Source organism: Monodelphis domestica, chromosome 1, assembly GCF_027887165.1.
Source record: "Monodelphis domestica isolate mMonDom1 chromosome 1, mMonDom1.pri, whole genome shotgun sequence".
In the NCBI taxonomy this organism is placed as follows: domain Eukaryota; kingdom Metazoa; phylum Chordata; class Mammalia; order Didelphimorphia; family Didelphidae; genus Monodelphis; species Monodelphis domestica.
In genome coordinates, this window is record NC_077227.1 from 512223483 (window position 1) to 512248078 (window position 24596).

A 24596-nucleotide genomic window follows, 5' to 3' on the forward strand; every position below is an offset into this window, starting at 1 on the left:
GTCATCACAGCAACTCTGAGAGATACATGCTATTATTGTTCCAATATTATGGTTGAAAAAATAGAGATTAAGTGACTTGACCAAGGTCACAGAGCTAATAAGCGTTTTCCTCACTCATGGCCCAGCATTCTTATCTATTGAACCACCTTGTTGCTTGAGTCACCAAGTCTTCAGTATGGTGATGATTTTATTCTCTAAGCCTTTAATAACATTTCCTGAGCTACGTGACCCTGGGTAAGTGGCTTAACCCCAATTGCCTAGCCCTTAGACTTAGTACTGATTCTAAAACAGAAGGTAAGGGTTTAAAAAACAAACAACCCAACAATGCTCCTGGGGACCTCTTGCAATGTTTACAGAATAGAACTGGGATGTCCTGGGAAATACTTAACAACTAGGCTCTTCCAGGAAAAAAAAAAAGGATGTACACACACTTTTAAGTTTAATCTACATTATTAATACTTTCATAAATTTAAACAATCAAACCAATAAATCAAGCCCTGATTTGTGGGTATGGATTTTTGAAAGTCATACGCTGAAAACTGAAACATCCTTGAGCTGGTCCAGTTGCCCCCTTCATGCTCCTGGGTCTAGAGCTTTTAGGGAACCAAAATACCACTTTTCCCTAGAAGCCACTTATCCATCAATCTTGATGAGTAATGAGCTTACACACATTTGAAAACCCAAAAGTAAATTGGAAAGAACCATAAGCCCCACAAGAATTTGGACCCATGTCCAAAGAGGGGCCTTAATTTTTTTTAACCATAATAGTCACTGGTTTTTATTTATTTATTTTCCATGGTGTTACCTTTATTCTTCTCTTCTATGGTTCTTTTTTTAAAATTTTATTTAATTAGTCAATTTAGAACATTTTTCCTTGGTTACAAGAATCATAATCTTTCCCTCCCCTCCTCCCAACCCCTTCCCGTGGCCAATGAGCAATTCCATTGGGTTTAACATGTGTCCTTGATCAAAACCTATTTCCATGTTGTTGGTGTTTGCACTAGGATGATCATTTAGAGTCTACATACCCAATCATATCCCCCTAGACCCATGTAATCAATCAGTTGTTTTTCTTCTGTGTTTCTACTCCCACAGTTTTTCCTCTGAATGTGGATAGTGTTCTTTCTCATAGATCCCTCCAAATTGTTCTGGATCATTGCATTGCCACCAATGGAGAAGTCCATTACATTCGATTGTGCCACAGTGTATCAGTCTCTGTGTACAATGTGAAACTCTGCATTAATTCCTGGAGGTCGTTCCAGTTCACATGGAATTCCTCCAGTTCATCATTCCTTTTAGCACAATGGTATTCCATCACCATCAGATACCACAATTTGTTCAGCCATTCCCCAATTGGAGAGCAACCAAAGAGAGGCCTTCACAAAATGGACAGAACCTATACCCTTCTCCAAAAGCTTTCTTCACAACTATCTGCTGATCTTTGTGATTTCTTCCTATAAGTCCTAGGATGAGCCTTAGATTGCCTTTATCTCACTTTGGACCAATTTCCTTGGCACAAACAGTGGCTAGATCTTTTCTGCTTTATGGAAGAAAACTATTTGCCAGTGTTCAACCCCCCATCTAGGGGCAGTTCAGTAGTGCAGTGAATAGAGTACAGAGCCTAGAGTCAGGAAGATCTGAATTCATATCTGGCCTCACATTTATTAACTGTGTAACCCTGGGTAAGTTATTTAATTCCTGTTTGCCTCAGTGCCTCATCTGTAAAATGGGGACATTCTGGAAAAGGAAATGACAAGCCATTTCAGTATCTTTGCCAAGAAAATACCACTCAGATAAAGGAGAAAAGGATGGGCAGAAAGACATCCACAGTTGCTTCTCTAACTTGTTTTAACCTTTTCTTTCTGGTTTCTGCCTTATTTCTAGACACTCACTCCCATTGTCAGTCTCCTTTAAGAGCAAGATTAGACTGAAAATGATCTAGGGGGCAGACTACTTTTCTTAAAGGGCTTAAGAGTTGTCAAAAACAAAAACATCTTTCCTAAATGTCATAAAACAACAAAAACAATAACAACAGACATTTCTGAGCTGAGCTTAATGGCAGTAATAAAGTGGGTTTCTCTGCCTCATAATAACAATTATCTATACCCAGCCCTCTATATTAAAAAAGGAAATGACTACTTGTTGTTTCCTGTACATGATTTTCCACCACTTTCCTTTGCACAAGTTGTGCCCTCTACCTGGAATACACTCCTTCTTCACCTTTTGTCTCCTTAAATTATCAAGTGTTAAGGGCAGCTAGGTGGCTCAGGATTTAGAGAGCCAGGCCTGGAGGTGGGAGTTCCTGGGTTCAAATGTGATCTCACACTTCCTAGTTGTATGACTCTGGTCAAGTCACTTAATCCCAAGCATCTAGCCTTACTGCTCTTCTGCCTTAGAACACAATATGTAGTATTGATTCCAAGACAAGATAAGGGTTTAAAAAATCCTCAAGTGTGTTGTTTCTTTCAAGGCTCAGTTCAAATGTCACCTCTTGCACAAGATCTCTATAGATTCATCACAGCACCTGGTTGCCACTGTTGTTCTCCTAAAATGGCTTCACATTTACTTTTTACATTTTGTGTTTATTTACAGTTTGCTGCTTATAAAAGTACTTAGCATATTTCCCTATGTTTTTCCTCCCAGTAGAATACAGGCCTTTTGAGGGCAGGAATAGTTTCAATTTTGCCTTTGTATTCCTCAGTACTGATCCATAGTAAGTGCTTAATAAGAAGTTTATTGAATGAATGAATGAATGAATGAATCTTGAGCACCAAAGAGAATGGGTAAGTTTAATAGTCTGAATGGTGAATGAAGAAATTTGGTTATCTCCTGCAATAATGAGAAACCATAGACAGGAGTGACCTTTGTCTCACCTTATCATTAGCCAGATCAGCCACCCTTTTAGCTAGGTACTGTACAGATACTGTTGTTTCCAGACCCCAAACCAAGCCTAGTAATTTCTGTAAATATTGATTATGATCTGCGATCTCCAACTCTCCCATTAGGCTTTCATTTCCTCATTTATAAAATGGTGGTGGGAACAATATATGTGCTGGTGTTTGGGGTTGAGGATGAGATGAGTAGGCTTCAGCGTTTTGGACTAGATTGTCTCTGGGGTCCCCCCAGTGCTAACATTCTGTCATAGTCACTCAGCCTCATTCCTTCTTTTTGTTCCAGACATGTCTGCCCAGGGGAGTAGATACATAGGCAATGAATATGAAAATGCTCTCAATGGGGTAAAACAGATGAAAAATCTAATGGACAAGACAGGAAAGGACCGCAGGATGCTGCTCACCAACCTAGAAGAAGCCAAGAAGCAGAAGGAGGTGAGAGTGTCACAACTGCCTCTGGTATACTCCACCATGGAGATGAGGGAAGAGTAATCTTGCCTTCATTGGAGTCTGGGCCAGAACTGTGCTTTTCTTGGTTGGATTGCTCTGGCAGCCTGTAATTCTTCTGGGAAAGTGTCTTAGGTAGCTGTTGTGGTTTTGTCTTTTTTTTCAGGATTTCCGTTTGTTATTGTTTTTCTTTAAAAATGTAGTAGTTGAGTAAGCAGTGAGTCACAGGGAAGGTCTGTTTTCATTGAAGCCTGTGGGGATTAGCAAAGAGAATCTGTCAAAGCTTTTGGATTCCAGTTTGTGGTACTGATTCTGGTCCAAGAGATATTTCCAAATTGTCAGGGTCTAGACCTTTCTACTACATCCACTATCTTACATTGAGGTTCTTCAGTAAATATTTATCAGTGTCTAAAATGTGTAACACACTGTGCTGGAGAGAATGTGGGCGGAGATGGGGCTGAAAACATAAGATGGAGTCCCTGCCTTCTTGAAGCTTACAATTTAGTGAAGGTTCTTAATTAAAAGAGGAGCCTAGAAACTAGAGCCAATATTGGATGGGTAATCAAGACCCTGATGGTCCTTTTCCTTTTCTATTTGCTGACTCTCCTTGGGAAAGTATAAAGGGGATTGAATAGAAGTCAAATAGAAATGAGTTTTGAACTGTCCACAGTAAATTTTTTTTAATTTGAAAATTTTTTATTTAATTAATTAATTTAGAATATTTTCCCATGTTTCCATGATTCATGTTCTTTCCCTCCCCTCCTCCACCCCCCTCCCATAGCTGATGCGCAATTCCACTGGGTTTTACATGTGTCCTTGATCAAGACCTATTTCCATATTATTGATATTTGCACTAGGGTGATTGTTTAGAGTCTACATCTTCAATCATATCCCCATCGACCCTTGTGATCAAGCAGCTGTTTTTTTCTTCTGTGTTTCTATTCCCACCCAGTAGATTTTTCTGAGAAATTCTTCATATTGCAACTTTTGGGGATCATATTAGTATGGGTAATTGTAAGTTTATCACATAAGGCATTATTAGATGTGACATACTATGATGCCCATTTTGCTAATGGGGCAAATAAGGGGTTAGTTAATTCTCTTGCACTGTACCCAGAGACACTGGCAGAAATATGCTCTCAGCTTGGCATTTCCAGTTTTAAAGGCCTTCGCCAATCCTTTAGGCCATACAGTCTTCCCAGATCCTCATAAAATGTCTTGCTTACTATTTTAGCATCTCCTTTCCCTGCTTCACCCTTGGAGGCTAAATGAGGAATATGTTGGGGGGGCGAGAGTCCCAAAGGGCCTGCCACCCCTGTGATTTTCCTTTCCCTCTTTCAATAGCACCCTGTTCTATTAAACAGGGCCTTGTGGCTACAGTCTTGGTTACGAGTCTACCTTGAGCTTTCATCGCTGGCCACTGTCCTGGCAACCTGAGCATCTACAGGGACTCTTACATTTTAGCAGCCCTCTCTTAGACTTAGGAGGAACCTAGCAGGAATCTGGAGGAAATGCTCACGCTGACCACATAGGGGAAAGATGGCCTTAGTCAGCCAACAGAGTAGGGGCAGAGATCCCCAGGCCAAAGAGCAACTTGCTTGTTCTTTACCTATTCAGGGGCACTTCTGTGCAGCAGTGGGGAATGATATCTAGAGAGCTGGAACTCGAATCAGATCTGACCTCAGACTCTTACTAGTGCTAGCGTAACCCTGGGCAAATCACTTAATCTCTCTTTGCCTCAGTTTCTTTATCTGTAAAATGGAGGCCATTATAGTACCAACCTCCCAGGGTTGGAGTGGGGTTAAAATAAGATAATAAATGTAAAGTGCTTAACAGTAGTGAGTGCTCTATAGATGTCAGCTATTATTATAATGAAATTCTTTGGCAAAATTGCCAAACCTGGCAAATGGGTCCCAGCATGGCTTCTTTGAGCCTGTGTATGTCCTTTGGAGGGAGTTGTTAAGGTCATCACTACCAAAGAGGCCCCCCTTCTAGCCTCTAGGACATGGTCACTTCCAGACAGGAATTTTGGAAGCCTCCTGGTCTTCGTTGCACTGCTGGGAATGGCTTATTGTTCACAAGCTCTCTCACTATACACATGAAGCTTTTTGAAACTGAAGGTGGGACAGCTGGGTGGCTCAAGGGATGGAGATCCAGGACTAGAGACAGGAGGTCCTGGGTTCAAATGTGGCCTCAGACATGTCCTAGCTGTGTGACCCTGGGCGAGTCACTTAACCCCCATTGTCTAGCCCTTATCTTCTGCCTGGGAACTGATACACAAAACTGGTTCTAAGATGGAAGGTAAGGGTTTTTTTTAAAAGAAAGAAAGAAACTGAAGGGTGGCCTGACTGAGTGACATTTTATATAGCATGGACCCAGATAGGCACCCTCATTCTGAGAGATATCCATGACCTACTCACTTGAATCCTGCTAAAATCATCCCAGAAACACAGACTCATAATGGCATGATCTCTGTGCACCCAGTTGTCTTCTCTAGGCTTTCTACCAAAGTCCCAAGGACAATATAGAGTAAGCAGTTTATAGAACTCTCCTAGTGTTTCCCAGTGACCCATGGAGGAATCTTGATACCTTGCCCTTATCTTCCAGTGGAGAAACATTCTAGAAGGATGGATAAGAGAAGCCTTCACTTGGGTTCTTGGTCCAATGGCAGTGAAAGTATTTTTTCTTGGGGGCAATTGTTTCCTTGGGCCTGCTCAGGTTTAGTATAAAAGAATAGATGGGGAAGGTAGGTGGTTCAGTGGATAGAGCAATGGGCCTGGAGTCAGGAAGACCTAGGTTCAAATCTGGCCTCAAACTCTTTCTAGCTCTGTGCCCTTGGGCAAGCTTCTTGACTCTAATTGCCTAGCCCTTACTGCTTTTCTGTAGTAACTAAGACTTATATTGATTCTAAGACAGAAGGTAAAGGTTTAAATAAACAAATAAAGGAATAGAGTTGCTCTGGGCTCTCAGAACATGATCTGCAAGGACCTACTACCTAAGAATGATAATTGGCTTTCCTTGAGGGTTGAGAGAGTTATCTCTAGATACTTGTGGCAAATACCAAAGCCCATCGCCCCCCCCCCCCCAAATTTATTATAGTTGGGTCTTGGGGAGCAGGGTGGGGTGGGGTGAGATACATGCCCCATCTTGATGCTCTCCCAAGGATCACCATCAGGAAAGAACCATAAAGGCTCTTGTGTAGGCAGGATAAGTACCAGTGATGGTGATCAGACTCTCATGCCAGAATCAGGAATAAGCCTGAAGTGTTACACATGCAGAGGCTCTGTGGTTGATTTTGGTATTGCTTTGCCCCACCTGTAGGACGCCATCCAAGAGGCCAAGACCCTAGAGAAGCTGATGACTGAGAAACCAGAAGTGTGCAACGACACCATGTCGAGCCTGTGGGATGAATGTAAACCCTGCCTGAAACAAACCTGCATGAAATACTACACCAAAGTGTGCAGGAGTGGCTCAGGCATGGTGGGCCGCCAGGTAAGGAAATAGCAGCCTCCTCCTTGATCCCTCACGGGAGTTAAGGAAAAGGATCTGTTCAGGTAGTGGTAGCTGTGAACCGCAGAGAAATGATGACAGCAGGTAAGAATTCTTGTTTCTAGGAGAAGAAAACCCAGGGCAGAAGTAAAGCAAGAACAAAAAGGGCCTGGCACATCATAGTCTATCCAGATGAAATGATGATTATACCACCTTAAAGTGCCAGGATGCTAATTCTCCTATTACCCCAACCTTAGATCTAAGACTTCCATTCTATTGAGAGACCTGCTTTGGTATCTTTGCCCTTCTGTTGCCATTGGGTCTATCACTCCTACCTAATAATTTCCACTTGGTTACATTCAAGACAAAGAATAAGGAAATTTTTCCTTCTATATGCTAAGCTTAGAGAATTATATGACTGGGGGTGGGTGGGAAATGTGCTGGTCATTCAGTAAGAGTATGAGCTAACTAATGGGCAACCTGTATACTTTATACTGATATTTATGTAATGTCAGGTGAATGGGAGAAAGGTCCCTAGCATGGTGGGTGGATTTATGGGAGAGCTACATTTCTGGATGGACTCTAATCCACAGAGTTGGAGAGAATGCCCACATTAATGAGATCACAGACCCATTGCTTCTTTGGTGAACCAAACCCAGATAGATAAGCCTAGAATAATGCAGGGACTATTTCTTGAGTACCAAAAAACTTCTCTGGCTTCAGGGCAGTGGTTCCCCATCTTTCCTCCCTATGATCTAACTTGGAACTTTTCAGGACTTTGAGACCCTAAAGCTTGAAAAGAAACTGGGATAGATGGTGCTTTAAAAAACCCACAAACAAGAAACCCCCCACTTATAGCAAAGATTTGCACATCATACAAAATAGCCCTTTTATATTAAAGGTATATGGAACCCCCTTCCTTCTTTTTCTCTTTTCCTGACCCAGAAAAATCCAGTCTCAAATAAATGATAGGACTGGGGATAGCTATCCCTTCAGAACTGGTGATGAGTTTCTGGGCCTTTGGGTGGTGAAAGGTATATGGGGGGGGGGTAGGACTTCTTGACCCAGGTTTTCTTATTTCCCTTACCTGAAAAGCTTCCCGATTCTCAGGGTTCCCTGCTCTGGTTTAGTGTTTTTTTGCCTTTATTTCCCTAGTGCCAATGGTGTAGCCTCTTTTCAGTTAATGATTGATCAAGTGCTAATGTAGAAATCTGAGGAGTTTGCTCAGCTATAAGCAAATAATAATCCATGGTCCTTGCCCTCATGGAGCTTAAAATTCAGCAGGCCTTATATACAGGCCCAGACACAGATAACTATGCCACAAAAATTACATTAGAATTTAGAGGGGGAAATCACATTCAGGATCCAAGGGAGAAAATCTCTCACTTAAAAATAGCCATTTCTCTCTCCTTTTATCTGTTCCTTATTATATCTGATTTATGAGGGGTGATTGGGATTAAAGTTAGTTTCCCATTGTTTGAAAAGGGACAGCCCAGATGGATGAGCCCTCCCTGCAGTATGGTCTATCACTGCCTATAGAAGAGGGAATATATGGAAATGATGATTTTTGAGTAAATCAAAACAGACAAAAATACTTGGCTATATAAATCTTATCCATTCGAGCAAAAGGCCTTTATAGCCCCAGCATACACCCAGTATTTAAGGCACTTTAGGGTGGGGATGGAAGCAGGTTCCTTAATACTTATTAAAACAAACACACAAAAATCACCTCCCCCAAATGATGCCAAAATGATTAGCACTCACCTCAGTGGACATTCGGCCTGCAGAGATAGTCATACTCCCAGCCTGACTCTGTTCTCCCACACAATGAGTGAATGATGCCAGAGGAGTTTCACACTCAAAGCTTCCTTTCTTTGCTTTTCCCAGTTAGAGGAGCTCCTGAACCACTCTTCTCCTTTCTCCATCTGGCTAAATGGGGAACGAATGGACACTCTGCTGAAAGATGATCAGGAACAAAAACGGAGGCTGATGAACCTGGAAGAGAATTACAACGTGGTCCAGCACAACATGGATGAATTATTCCTCCGCAGCCTCTTGTACCCAGACAGCATGCACCCTTTCATCATCCGCCCCTTCGGAGGGATATTCAGCGACTCACCGAGGCCCCCATTCAGACCTACGTTTTTCTCAAAGCAGAGGGTGGTCCGCGACATTCCACCTTTCTTCTCCCAACATCCAGCAAGTTTCCAAAACCTGTTCCAGCCTTTCTTTGAAATGTCCCAGAAGATTATGGAGAGTGCTCAGAGGGCGATGGAAAAGGAAAAAGATGGGAACCTCAACACCTATCACTCTCCAGGTAGGTTGTTAATAAGTTGGAACTATTCACTCATTCTTCCTTCTTAGATTGGGTTAATTCTATCTCTTCTTTCTTCCCTTCTTTCTTTCCTCCTCCCCATTCTTCCTTGCTAACAGTTTGAGTGAAGTACTATAACCTTTCTCTGAGAACTCAGTGTCTCTTGGACCTAATAATGACATATCTGCATATTCAGGACAAATGAGATCATCTTATTCTTATTATAAATAATGGAGCTAGGATCCATCAATCAGAGAGCATTCATTAAACACTCTCTATGTGCCAGGTGCTGAAATGAACACTAAGGATAACAAAGAAAAAGTGAAAAACATGCTGCCTTCAAGGAGTGTACATTTAGTTAGGGGAGATGATTTTCAGTGTTGTTCAGTCATATTCGACCCTTTGAGACCCCGTTTAGGGTTTTCTTGACAAAGATACTAGAATGGTTTGACATTTCCTTTTCCAGATCACTTTATAGATGAGGAACTGAGGCAGACAGCATTAAGTGACTTGCCCAGGGTCACACAGTGTCTGACACTAATCTGGATTTGAACTCAGGTATTCTTGACTCCATACTAGGAGTTCTATTCCCTGAGACACCTAGTTGCCTGGGGAAACAATATCTATATAAATAGATACAGCAAGAATCCAGTCTTCGTGTTCTGAATATGTGGAATTTGCTGTGTATATGTGTGTATATATAAGTTCAGAATTAAAATGTGTTTTTAAACATAGGTCTATACAAGATCAGTAGCAAAAGCTGAGACTTCATACATGTTCCTGTGCTTAAGTCATGTCTTAAAGTTAAATGGATTTTAGTACAAAGAAAGAGAACACTGGATTTGGAGTCAGAGGACTTTGCTTCAAGTATTGCCCCATGTGACCTTGGGCAAGTCACTTAACCTTTAGGGACCTCCAGTTCTAAATCAATGATTTAATGCTCCTATTCTGTCCTAAAGAGTACTGCTCACTTGTCAGAGTTGGAGAGAGGTCTAAGAATCTAGGTATATTTTTTATTTTTTTCATTTTCAAAGATACTTATTTTCCCAATTGCCTATAACAATAATTTTCAATATACATTTTCCAGAACTACAAGATCCAAACCATCTCTCCATCTCAGTTCTCTCCCACAATTTGGAGATAGTAAGAAATTTGATCTGGGCCATACGTGTATTATCATGCAAAAAATACTTCCATGTTGGTCATTGTTGTATGAGTAACCCCATACAAAACCCAAACCCCTAAATAAATCATAAATACACTGATGTGCTTTGATCTGCATTCCAACTCCCACAGTTCTTTCTCTGGAGATAAATAGCATTCTTTGTCATAAGTCCTTAAGAATTGTTCCAGATCATTGCATTGCTGAGAGTGGTTAAGTCTATCACAGATAATGATCATCCAATATTGCTGTTACTGTGTACAATGTTCTCCCAGTTCTGCTTATTTCACTGTGCATCAGTTCATGTAGATCTTTCCAGTTTTTTTTTCTGAATTCATCCTGTTTATCATTTCTTAAAGCACAATTATACTCTGTCACCAATATATTCCACAATTTGTTTGGCCTTTCCTCAATTGATGGACAGTGTCACACAGGTCGGAAATATCTGGGTGTGAGGGTAGACTGGTGCTATGATGGGCAGCTGGTGGTTGTGGCCATTCCCAGGTTTCTCTGCCTACACAACCCTGTTCTGGTTTTCCCAATATCAGAGCCCTTGATTTTCTCCAGAATCTTGACAGTTAGACATTTCCTGTCTCCTTTCCCTTTTGCTTAACCATATTAACTCCCCTTTTCTGGAGGAGAAAGTTAAGAATAAGGGAAATACTGGTTACTGATAAATATAAGCTACTTGAATGTGGGTATTTTTTCATTTTTGTTTGTGTATCCCTGCATATAGCATGGTGCCTAGCACATAGTAGGTGCTTAACAAGGATTGGAATCGGTTCTTTCCTCTAGTTGAATTTTTGGCTACCCTCCAAAGCATCTCTTGTCCAGCACCAGTGGACATATATAAATTAAATAAATTGAAAGAAGAATATGAATAGGATTTAAATGAGTAGAAAGTAACCTCTGCCTAAATGATTTGAATTGTTCCTTCAAGCTCTAAGATCTTCTAGAAGAATGATACTTTAGTTACTAATTTTCTTTCTTCCCATAAACTTCAGTCTCTATACATGTACATAAGTTTTCAGGGATAGGGTGGTGGGAGGCAAGGAAGAGATGAATGAAGAATTGTGTTTTCAGAGGAGAAAGGGATGTATGTCTAAGAAATGAACATCCTTTTTTCTGGTGGTCTGGTAACAATGGAAGAGTGATATGATGCAATTTTCTTCCTCCTCTGTCCCAGAAAATGACACTAATGAACGCATGGTATGCCGAGAAATTCGTCGCAACTCAGCAGGATGCTTGAAGATGAAGGATCAATGTGAGAAGTGCCGGGAGATTGTGTCCGTAGGTAAGGAAACACTGGGAAAATATTTTTCATGGTTCAGCATTCTTCTCAATGACTATTTATGAATTGCCCGAAGAACATATATGCCTGCCCTTCATACCACTCTTTGTAGCAGTAGTACCATGGAAGGATCACTCAATTTAGAATCAGAAGTCCCAGGTTCAAATCTCTGCTCTATCATTTATTACTTTGTGTGACCTTGGACAACTCATTTATCCTAATTGGTCTTCAGTTTCCTTATGTGTAAAATGAGAGGGTATTGGACAAAACGACTTAAACTTCCCATCCAGCTCTAACTTTATGATCTCTTGATCATTCTCTAGAACTCTGTTTAATTATCCATAACCACATTTTTCTTTTTTAGTGCCTTGCATTATGCCACAGTTCTAATGACCCTACTGTCTGGTCTGACCTCTGAGGGCCTCTGAACACGCAGTCAGGCTATTCCATTTCAAAGAAGGCAGCATCTATCTGTGAGTGATGCCACTCAAAAAATATTGATTGAACGTTTAACACAGTCCTGGCACTATGCCAAGCATTGCAGTTATAAGAACAGGCAAAAATAAATTCAGACCCTGTCCTCAAGGGGAAGGCAACTTGTAAACAACTCTACAAGATATATACAGAGTAGATAGAAGGTCATCTTAAAGGCACTAAGTGGAGGGAGATGTGGAATGGGAAGGTAGAACCTATATAGGTGGGATCTGAGTTGAAGTAAGCCATGGAACCTAAGGGGCAGAGGTGAGAATTGAGAAAACTGTTCAGCTGAAGCCCTGGGCTCCCAACACCCCATGCTGCTTTGGTTCAAGCTTCCTTTGCCAATCATTCAATTGTAATTTCTTTTAATCCCTTCCTAGATCCAAACATTCCATCACTACATTTGGAATTCAACAATTTGACAAGATATATATTAAATATAATTAGTCATTAATTAATTGTTCCTCTTCAATACTATGTGCCAGATACTGTGGGGGGAATACAAAGATTTTTTTTAAGTTTTTGCTTTCAAGAAACTTCCATTCTAATTGGAGGACACTACATGTACACAGATAAGTAAATATAAAACACATAAAAGGTAATTTCGGGAGGGAAAGAATGCTAACACCTGATAGGTTAGGAAAGGCCTCATTTAGGAGGTGGTGCTTGAGCTATAGGGAAGCTAGGTGGTACAACAGATAGAGGGCCAGATCTGGAGTCATGAAGACTCATCCTCTTGAGTTCAAATCTGGCTTCAGACAATTATTGGCCAGGTGATCCTGAGTAAGTAGCTTACTCCCGTTTGCCTTTAATTCCTTATCTATAAAATGAACTGGAGAAGGAAATAGCAAACCATTCCAATATCTTTGCTAAGAAAACCCCAAATGTGGTCGTGAAGAGTTGAAACAACTGAACAACAAACAATTTGAACTATGCTTTGAGTCGAAGCTTGCAATTTGATGGGGAGAGAATGTTATAGTTTTTGTTCTCCTTTCCTGATGCAGACAGTTTAGACTGATCAGATGAAGATTTGATAAGGGGAAGGTCAGAATGCCATAATCAATAACATCTGAGTGCTTGTGAATGTTCTCTTTGTAAAGGCAGAAGAAATGTTTTTCTCTCTACAGGGGCTGCAAACTCCACCAGGAATCTAGAAACCTGCTTTTCTTCTTTTTCCTGTTATGTCAAAAACTCCTGAAATAGTAATCTTTTGAGGAGTAGTGCTCAAGGCTGTTCCAAGCTGGGTCAGCTCACTGACTAAGATACGGCTTGATAGGTTTAAGTTCTGCACAATTAGCCCCATTGTAACAGGTTACTCTCAGCTTACACACCTGCACTTCTAGTGTTGGCATGAGGTGAATGGCGGGTGGGGCAATGGTGAGAGTTGTGGGTTTGCTGGAAAGGCTTTGTATGTGGGTCTAGCAATCTAGGAATGCCATCAAAGGACCAGTCTAGCTCGTTCTGAAGAGGCTCATCGATCGCCAAAGACTGGCCACGGACGTGTGAGCCTTTTTTTTTAGCCATACCAACTTGTGAAGGTGTTTCAATGAGAGGTCTTTAGCTTTTCTGGTTTTACAAAGAATGAAGGTATGAAGAGATTGCAGTCCTCGTGGGTGAAAGAAGCCCCTAAATTGTGGAAATTATAATTCCAATAGTATTGAAACATAAGAGAGTAATATATATTCGACGTACAAACACCCAGGCAAAAGCCTTTGCCAACTGACCCAACTGTTATCAATCATTACTTAACTAAACTGTTGCTTCAAGGAAAGCATTTCATTTTCTCATATGTATGGTGTTTTTAGGGGTAAATAAAATTGTATAGCATCAGAAAGATGGTATGAATTTGATTTTTTAGCCACACTCTTTGCTGTCTCCATAATTTTAAAAAATATTTCTTTAGGCCCTCTTCAGTACAAAGAGTTACTTCTTTATGACGGAAAACATTCCCTGTTCTTGGCAGCTTTCACAACTATACTGAGTTTGCTTCATTTCCTTTCTCTTTCAAAACAGAAAGGTTAAAGCCCTCTCATTAGCTTAGTTTAACAACTCCCAACAGGATTTGGAAAATATTTTTTAAAAACCTCCTTTCTTGCCAGAGATTTCATAAAAGGACCCAAAGTATTTTATTGTTCTGAGCAATTTAAGACACTATGGGACAAAATGGCGCGTTCGTAAAGCAGAGTTTTACGATGATTTCTTTTTCACCACGATGTTACTAGCCAGGAGAGGGCACATTCACTTGGTAGTAGAGTGATTGAAATACATATCTTTAAAAAACAAACAAACAACCAAACTCCAAAACTCTTACCTTCTGTCCTAGAATCAACACTATATATTGATTCTAAGACAAAAGAATGGTAAGGGCTAGCAATGGGAGTTAAGTGACTTGCCCAAAGTCACACAGCTAGGGAGTGTCTGAAGTCATATTTGAACCCAGGACCTCCTGTGTCTAGGCCTGGCTCTCCATCCCCTGAGCTACTCCCAACCCACATCCTTCTTATTATTTTCTTAGGATATTTTGTTACTCATGAGTGTAAAATGAACAGTGAATAATGAGCAAAAGAACAGAATATTCTCTATGCTTTTTGCTGCTATGATGACTCTGAAGGACTAGCTTGTGGCTAACCCATGTAGGAAAAATGATCCTGATGCCCAAAGAGCAAGAGTGGAGACAGAATCCAGAGCCATTTGCATAAGCTCCGGGGTCGGGAGAGAACAGCCAATTGTCAGGCTATTTGAGGGACCTTTCAATAAGTACTGAGTCATGAGTAGTGATAGAAATAATGACAACAATAGTTCCCGTTTACACAAACACAACTTATAAAGTGCTTTCCATGTAAGTACTCTGTGCAGTATTATCATCTTCAGTTTACAAATGAAAAGGAGTATTGGAGAGGTTCATTGACAAGAAATACTAGGACGAGAATTGGCCCCTGTGCTCTTTTGAATTGAAATCCAGTGATCTTGCCACTGTATTATTCTGCCTAGTTTGAATGCCCCAGACTGGCCCCAAGTTTCCTTTCTTACCTATTCACCTCATGTCTCTGTTCTCTGTGTTTCTCTTTGTTGTGGAAAGACTGCTCTGAGACAGAATCAAACCACACCCATCTGAGGGAAAAGTTCGAGGATGCCCTTCGCATAGCAGAAAAATTCACCAGGCAGTACAATGACCTCCTTCAGTCGTACCAGTCGAAGATGCTGGATACCTCCACCCTCCTGGACCAACTGAACCAGCAGTTTGGTTGGGTGTCCCGGCTGGCCAACGCCACCAAGATCAAGAATGGTGAATATCTCCAGGTCTCCACGGTAAGTGCCCGCTCCACAAGCATGAAATAGAACAAGTATCGTTTGCTACATGCCCTAGTCATGTGTCCTCAGACCAGTTCAGTCCTTATTAAGCCCCATATTCTTATTTATTTTGTTTTTTTAAGTGAATGACTTTATTTGATAGATGTTTCTCTCCACAGTATTTTTTAAAAAATATAGTGCTAGTGGGAAAAAGTCTACCAAAAAGGCTAAGATTTAGTTTCATGTATAAGTATTAGTAATACAGCCTTAATATTCAAGAGGAGCTATATTCATGCTATTTTAAAAGTAGAAAATGTTTATTGATTTTTCTTAGCATGACAAACAATTGATAAACTCCATAGTTTTATTGTCTCTTTCTACAATGGGCTAATTTGTACATCTATGATACTGAGGGCTCCCACTGGTTTGGGAAACATCTCTAAATGGACCCTCCATTGGTTTAGAAACCAGCAGTCTTCTACCCAGTCCAGGATGTAAAAGAGCATAGGTATATTGCTTTGTTTCTCTGTTTGTTTTATGATCATCTTAAAGACTTGGAGATATTTCCCAGGTAGTGGGTTTTCTCTAAAAGCCTATTTGGGCTATTTTCTATATAAACATATACTATTCTATATAAATATCTACTAAATGGTAGAACCTTTTCTGAAGCTATTTATATGTTCAATCTGTTCTAAACGTATAGATTGCCATGAGCTCCCTGAGTTATATCACAGAATTATATTTCCTCTACTATAAAATGAAGAGATTAGACTGAGCTCTTTTCCAGTTCTAGATCAATGATGCTAAAATATCATACTAAGATCTAGAGCTCAAAGGGTTCTTAATTATCTTTTAGTCCAACTTGTTTTTTTAAATGAATAAGAAAACTTTTACCTAGGGAGATTAACTGATTTATTCAGGCATTTAAGTGACTTACCCAAGGTCATATATGGAATAAGTATCAGAGCTGATTCTTTCAGATTTTAAGGTGGTGCCTTCTTAGTGCTAGGATTTGGTAAATAAGCCAGGTTCACCTTTGTCATAGCTTTAGATTAGAATTTGGTCATTTTCCTTTAGCCTTGAATTCTCTAATTGAAAGGGATGAATATTTTAAGCCTTGCCTCTCTTCTGTCTTAGAATTTATAGGGTTTAAAGAAAAATATCAGTGAATAATCATGGTCCCAGGGATATAATTTTAGAGAAAAAAAGATTCCTAATCCCCTGGGTGGTGATGACAGAAAGTTATACAAGCAAGAACAAAATTATCGAAGAGCCTTGTTCAGGGGCTGCTTTGGGCCGAACTTCATAAGTGGCCATTACAGAATCACAGAATTTAAGACCTCAACAACCATCTAGTTGAACCCCAAAATAAAAACTATGATAATATACCTGACAAGTAGTCATCTTGCCTCTTCTTGAAGGCCTCTAAAGAGGAAAACCCTACTGCCTTTAACCATCTGAGAGGACCAGCACCAATGAGAAGAAACCCCCAGTGAAGAGTCTTACTTACTTGGCTGTGGGTAGAAGATCCTAATCTGGGGGAGAGGAATTGTTGTTTTCAGGCATGCCCAACTCTTTGTGACTCCATTTGGGTTTTTTTTGGCAAAGATACTGAAGTGGCTTGCCATTTCTTTCTCTGGTTCTTTTGATAGGTGAGGAAACTAAAGCAAACAGGGTTGAATGATTTGCCCAGGGTTGCCCAGCTATTAAGTATCTGAGGCTAAATTTGAACTCAGAAAGATGAATCTTTCTGAATCCAGGCTGGGGCACCTAGCTGCCTCTCTAAATAACTAGAGCTGTGCCCCAAATGAAAAGAGGGATGAGATAATATTTATTAAGTACTTAGCACAGTGCTTGGCACATAGTAGGTGTGCTAGAAATGCTTATTTTCTTCTCCTCTTTCCCTATCACCAGAGGTTGAGGGGAGGTTGGCTAGATAATTGTTTTCATGGATGTTCCAGAGAAAGTTTATGCTTTTCCATCAGGGCAGGACTATACAACGTCTCTGGTCACTTTCAAATCTGAGACTTGGGAAATCCTCCCAAACAGTACTTAGAAAGCCAAAACTTTCAGTGCTCTCCCTTATGCTTTCCTTTTCCCTAGGTGTTCTCTAGGTCTCCAGACCCAGAGGACCCATCCAAACCCTCTGACACAGAAGTGGTTGTACAGCTCTTTGACTCTGAACCGATCACGCTGACTGTGCCTGCGGAGATCTCCTGGGATGACCCCAAGTTCATGGAGATTGTATCCGAAGAAGCTCTTAAACAATACAAGAAGAAAGATCTGTGAGTCAAGTGCCTAGAGGATGCCTGTGACCAGTCCTGATGTTCACTATTATTAGCTTGGATTGTAGGACTATACATTTAGACTGAAAGGGGTTACTTTATCCGGTCTCTTAATTTTATAGAGAAGGAAATAGGGCAGAGAGTGACTTGCCCAAGGCAAGGCAAGAGAAGTAGCAAGTGCAAAACTGGGATTTGAACTCAGGACTTCTGATTCCAAGTCCAGTGCTCTTTCCTCTTCACCATGTTGTCTCAAAGGTGGAGTACCCAGTTTATGACATTTTCTGTTCTATGGAGGCCCCTTAGCTCAATCTAGAAGCCAAGAAAAATTTATCATTTTATTTTCTGACTAAAGTCATAGACTTTTCTTTTTAAATTTATTTTCTTTAAAATGCTTTAAAATTCATAATATATTTTAAAATGTTTTCATTGTCTTCACTTCCAAAACAGTTCTTCCCACCCCAATTCTACCTAGAAAGCATCCCCCATTGTAAGAATGGGAATAAAAGATGGGGATGGGAAATGGAAAGGTTAGCAAACTAACCAACCCATCAGCAATACCTGAGTATGGGTATCCCTTCCACACTGCAACTTTCCCCATCATGTTTTTGATATATTCTAGGTCAGCATAAGAAATTAAACAGGAATTTTGGGGAAATTTTGCAGCCACTGCAGACAACACCTGAAGGCCAGCAGATGACACAGAAAAACATTTAGAAACTCAGAAATGCATAAAATATGTTTAGTATTACTTTATATCAACATATTTTTAATGCGATAAATGCCACAAATGTGCACAATTTCTTTTTTAAAGTTAAAATAAGGTAAATAGCTCCCCAAAGGAAAAAGAAAAACATTTGGACTTCTTCTCTGGTATGAAGGAAAGGCCAAAAAATTGTACATGGATTTTCCAGATCACAGGGGCACCATACCTCTAACCCCTGTGACATGGAAGGGACATCTGTATATGTGTTATTCTATACTTATTGTGCCCCACATTGGCAAAAAAGGAAAGGAGGAGCATTTTATCCTCTTTTCTTCTGGGCCAAGTTTGGGCATTATAATTACTTAGTGTTCAAATTGGGTTTTGAAGTCATTTTCTATATCATTTACTTCCCTCCACAGCAGTTCATGTGTATTCCCAGAATTCTTCATAGTCACCCTTTCTCTTGGTGTTATAATATTCCACCAGTTCCATGTGCTGAAATTGCTTAGCTCTCCCCCAGTTAGTGGAGCTCTATCTTGCCTGGTGGGACTTACTTGTTCTTCCCCAGCCAGAGGAAGTTGCCGATCTGTAAAGATGTTTGAGAACTCATCCATACTTTCTCAAGGAACTTTTTTTCTCTTTCTTTTCTTCAGAGAAAATCAAATCGTGTGAAGGGGACTTTCCTTACCTTTTGGCTGACTGAATCCAGATCCCGCAGCTTCTCCAAAAGGTTCCTGCATGCTACCTAGTCACCAACTTCAGGTGGGGATATAAAGGGGACCTTGATCTGGTATAAGCCCCTTCCACACCCCACATCTGCCTGCACTTCCATATTTCACACTGTTAACGCCTGTACTTTGCTGCTGAAGGGAGATACCTCCCTCCCTGAACAACTAACTCAATAAACTAAAAACTTGACACTGATGACCTGGATGTGATTCATATGTTCACTTTTCACTCTTGGGAAGTGGGAATGGGGATCAGGTATTCTCAAGAAGAACAAAGCTGGGGGTCGGGGGCAGCTGGGTAGCTCAGTGGATTGAGAGTCAGGCCTAGAGATGGGAGGTCCTAGGTTCAAATCTGGCCTCAGACACTTCCCAGCTGTGTGACCCTGGGCAAGTCACTTAACCCCATTGCCTAGCCCTTACCACTCTTCTGCCTTGGAACCAATACACAGTATTGATTTCAAGATGGAAGGTAAGGGTTAAAAAAAAAAAAGAACAAAACTGACCTTAAAAACAGGCATCACAGTGGCCCAGAAAATGAGAACTAGCAAAATGAAATAAATTGAGGGATAAGGGAGATCAGGTAATATCTAAGGTTTCTTTTAACTCTGCACTGCTCAGTCATTTCAGTCATGTATGACTCTTCGTGACCCCATTTGGAATTCTCTTGGCAAAGATACTGGAGTGGTTGATCATTTCCTTCTCTAGCTCTTTTTACAGATGAGAAAATGAGGCAAACGGGGTTAAGTGAATTGCCCAGGGTCACACAGCTAATTTCTTTCTCCATTCATTTAACAGATGAGGAAGCTGATGCATAAGAGTGCATTGACTTGCCCAGGTTTATCCAGCTAGTAAGTGTCTCAGGTTGGATTTGAAGTCAGGAAAACAAATCTTCCTGATTCTCACTCTATACACTATGCCCCCTAGCTGCCTTCTGATGCTAAAATCTCATAATTTCGATGTTTCCGCATGAGAGAATACTAGTGGAACAGTGGAACTGGGTCTAGAGTCAGGAAGAACTGATTCCTGAATTCAAATCTGACTTCAGTTACTTACTAGCTGTGTGACTCTGGGCAAATTACTTAACCTCATTACCTATCCCTTACTGTTTTTTTGCCTTAGAACTAATAAACAGAATTGATTCTAAGATGGAAGGTAAGGGTTATTTAAAAAAAAAAGACAAAGAAGAATCTAGGGGCAGCTAGGTGTCTCTCAGATAGAGAGCCTAGCCCATGATTAGGATGACCCAAGTTCGCATCTGAATTTAGATACTTCCTAGCTGGGTGACCTTGGTCAAGTCACTTAACCCCATTTTCCTTGTCCTTGCCCTTCAGTCTTAGAGTTGTTAAATCTAATCATCCCATTGGCTTATGTGATAATAGGAATGATATCTAAGTGGAATATATTCCCTCACCTTTTCCTCTCTCACCAGAGGTCTTTGGTCAGATATCTATGGTCACGGATGTTGTCGATAAAGGTTATACATTTGAAAGAGGATGGTTGAACCAGTAAACATGGAGGCTTCCATGCTCAATGGCATGTTATGCATTTGGTAGTGTGTTACTTTTCCCTGGAAGCACTTTCAGGACTGACTCTGGAAACTTCCATCTAAAGCTTCCTTTATCTTCCCACCTACCCTGGGACCCTCTGAACTCCTAAAATTGGAGACTCCTGGTTCCACATTCATTTGTTCCCAAGAAATAGTATTCTCTTCTTCCTTGGACCTTAGTATTTCTAATATTTGGGCAGCTAGGTGGCACAGTGAAAAGAAGGCTGGACCTGGAGTCATCTTCCTGAATTCCAATCTGGCCTCAGACTCTTACTAGCTGTATGAACCTGGGCAAGTCATGTAATTGTTTGCCTCAGTTTCCTCATCTATAAAATGAGCTGGAAGAGGAAACGGCAAACCAGTTTTGCCAAGAAACCTTTTAATGGGGTCATGAAGAGCCATACACCACTGAACCAATTTGTAGTGTGAAATAAATCTGGGCTGCCACAAGTCACAAGATGCCTTTTGTGACCTATTCCTCCCTACAGAGATTCTTATTGCAGTCAGTGGTTTAGCTTCTTGTCTTATCAATTCTACAAAGCTCTAAAATTTGCACGCTAAGTTCAAGGAGTAGTCTTTAGAGAGTTAGATTCAGAGTCAGGAAGATCAATATTCAAGTCTTGCTTCAGACATACACTAGGAATGTGATCACTGGGGAAGTTGATCAGCTAGGCCCCCAGGATGATCTCTAAGATTGTAAATTACAGATGAGTTATAACTGCATTAATGATGGGAATTTCCACACCTGGAGATCCTCATGCCAATGCCAAACCCAGATCCCTCTTTGCTCCCCCCATTCAATTGTCAAGTCCTGTTCTTTCTACTTTCATAATGTCTTCTGGATAGACCCCATTTTCTCCTTAGACCCTACCACCATCCTGGCACAGACCCTCATCATCTCAGGCCTGGACTAGTGCAATAGCCTGCGGGTGGGTTGGCCTCTCTAAAGTTTCTTCCATCTTCCATTCAGCCTTCAAAGTAATTTTCCTTAAACTCAGGACAGACTAAGGGGGTGTTTTGCCACCCCTTGCTCAGTTAACTCCAGTGACTTTAATCCCCTCTAGGAACAAATGCAAAATCCTAAGACATTCAAAGCCCTTTATAACCTAGCTTCTTCCTACCTTTCCAGTTTTCCTTCACTTTTCCCCTCCATGCACATTGAGATCCAGTAACACCAGCCTCCTTAATATTGTTTACATGACACTCTGTCTCTTGATTATGAGCATTATTTACTTGCCTGGAATTTTCTCCTTCATCTCTACCTCCTGACTGCCCTGGCATCCTTCGAGTCCCAGTTAAAATCCTGCCTTCTATAAAAAGATTTCCTTAGGCACTCTTAATCTTAGAGCCTTCTCTTAAAATGCCACCAGTTTATTTCATGAATATTTTGCTTGTATGTAGTTGCTTGCCTGTTGTCTTCCCCATTAAGCTATGACCTCATTGCAAATGAGGTATGATTTTTGTTTGTCTCTTTTGACGTTCTTTGTATCCCCAGCACTTGACAGAGTTGGCACTTAAGAGTTGTTGAGGGGCTAGATAGGTTGCTCAGTGGATTGAAAGCCAGGTCTAGAGACAGGAGGTCTTGGATTCAAATGTGACCTAAGATACTTCCTAGCTGTGTGACCCTGGACAAGTCACTTAACCCCTACTGCCTGGCCCTCACTGCTCTTCTGCCTTGGAATCAATATTGATTCTAAGACAGAAGGTATGGTCTTATAAAAACCAAACCAAACCAAACCAAAGAGTAAACTATCACTTTGTAAGAACAACTGAGGTTAAAGTTGAGTGACTAGAGGTTAGGATTTCTTTTCGTTTTAATATTTGCAACAAAGCTAATTCTTCTACATATCATAATGTACGAAGTAGAGTAGGGAGTGTAAGGGATCTGGTTATGGGTGAGCAGAGTAGGATAAGGGTCACCAGCCCCTTCCAAGTCTTTCCCACCCATTCCCTTTTATTTGAAGTTGTCACCCTTTCCAGCCAAGGGTGACAAGGAGATTTTCTCACTCCCAAGTCAAAAAAGAGTTAAGATTTAGAGACGTGAAGTGGTGGCAGGAAAAAATAGAAATCAAATGTGTCAAAAGACAGATTTCAGATGCTGCTGTGCTTCTCGTTCACGCTAGCTGACTGGGGTCTGTAACCCAAGAGAGCTAAGGGGCCACCACAGTTAGTGTCTGCCTACCTTTGAAGAGAGAGGCTCAGTTCTTCCCTTGAGGAAGCCGCAACACATCTGTGCACCAATAGGTGGCACCAGAGAGCAGCATCTGCCCTCAAAAACTAGAGATGCCTTACAGAGAGTAGCTCACTTGAGATACCCAAAAGAGGGTGTTACAAAGATATACATTCCAGCATGGCTGTGGCTCTGCTGCAGTTGGAGCTCAAATTGGCCAGTGATGTATATTTCCTGATCACGTGCATGTGTGTCCTTCTATGTGCATGTTCCCAGGATGTTTTCCCTATTGGTCACTTGGTCATCTGTGGGAAAGGGTTTCCCTAGGTTTATGGGAGGAGGGGGGAAGAACATTCTTATCACTTATTTTACTAAGCTTTTAGATTAAATGTCTTTTGCTTTTAACTAGATCCTCTTCTGGATAGTCTAATAAAATAAACACATTGGTGGGGGTTCATGAGCCACAAGCTGGAGTGGACCCACCATGTGTCTTAAACCCAGAATCATTTTCTGGGGTCTCCTGTGTGAGGGGGATCCCAGTTCCTACAACTGTTATGCATTATGGTGACTAAATATAAATGGAGAGCAGTTCACAGAAATCACTATAATTGAATTTGGAGTTAGAGCATCTGACTTTGAAGCCAATTTACCACTACTGGCAAGTGACTAAACCCATGTGAGTTTCATCATTTGGAAAATGAAGGTGTTGGCCATTAATATAACTGCATAGTTCTCTTCCTACCTAGAATCTATTGATCCTAATTAGTACTATATACTCTATCCAATAACTCTGGCATCTGTAATTCAATCAATATGGGGACTACTTTCACAGGAGAAAGATGGTGATTCTTGGTGCTCCAATGGCTTTTGAAAACTGCAATTTCGATGGAATTGGATCTCATTTGACAGATATACACAGTTCTTTTCTGGGCCTATAGTTGAAGCCTCATAGGGTCTGGCAGAGTATAAACTCTCCTGGAAATGCCATGGTTCTAACTTATAGTTGAAATCTCTTATTTCAATTTCTTCCCCCAAAAGTAAACTCCTTGAGAGCAGGGACCGTCTTTGTTTTTCTTTTTCTGTATTCAGGGCTTAATTAGCACAGTATTTTACACACAGTAAGAGCTTAATAAATGCTCATTCACTCATAGCCTTCAAGGTTATAAAACCAAACCAAACTGTTGATGTAATCAGAGTCCAAAGTCCATTAGTTTGAGAGGGAAATATTATTTCCTGCCAGGAGGGAAAGCAGGAGATTGGAGCTAGAGGCTGGCCGCCACCCTGCTCTCAACAGAAAGAAGGGGTACTAGGCTAGAATTATATGTATCTGCTCCTTTAACTATTATTAGAGTAAGGGATGTGTTTTTCAGACTCAAGCTAAACTTCTGATTGCTGTTTATTTCTTGGAAAAGTAGGACCCTAGGCTTCCTAGTGTGAAGATTGGATTTAGCTATCTCCTGATTTGTAACAATGAAGATGCTTAGCCTAACAAAATCAGGGATATCTTAGGAAATTTGCATTATTCCACCCTACTTTGTCTAACAAAATTGGGAATGTCTGTAACCATGCTTGAAGATGAGTGTTTGGGAGGATGGGCTTTGATAGAGAAATTGACAAATCAGAAACAGCTGACAGACCCCTGGGCTATCCTAAGTCAAGCTTAGGCTATGATTGGTGTAGAGGAGATGCAGGAAAAGGAGGTAGAATCATCTAGGTTTTTTTCGCAGGGCTTCCACTAGTCTGTCTCTTTCTCTGGAGATGTGGTTCTGGCTGGCAGTGTGCTAAGCATTCCGACATCTTGG

General features: G+C 40.8%; 1 protein-coding gene across 1 annotated transcript in view; it reads left to right on the top strand.

The window, feature by feature from the left end:
- The window catches only part of CLU (clusterin), a 32011-nt gene extending 12737 nt beyond the window's left edge, over positions 1 to 19274 (top strand). The window contains exons 3-9 of the mRNA XM_001380000.5: positions 3178 to 3326; positions 6660 to 6830; positions 8715 to 9144; positions 11490 to 11597; positions 15151 to 15380; positions 17466 to 17647; positions 19004 to 19274. Coding sequence (XP_001380037.2) covers positions 3178 to 3326; positions 6660 to 6830; positions 8715 to 9144; positions 11490 to 11597; positions 15151 to 15380; positions 17466 to 17647; positions 19004 to 19022 — 1289 coding nt within the window. The 3' untranslated portion in view covers positions 19023 to 19274. The remainder of the gene's footprint in view (positions 1 to 3177; positions 3327 to 6659; positions 6831 to 8714; positions 9145 to 11489; positions 11598 to 15150; positions 15381 to 17465; positions 17648 to 19003) is intronic.
- Positions 19275 to 24596: the final 5322 nt, after the last annotated feature.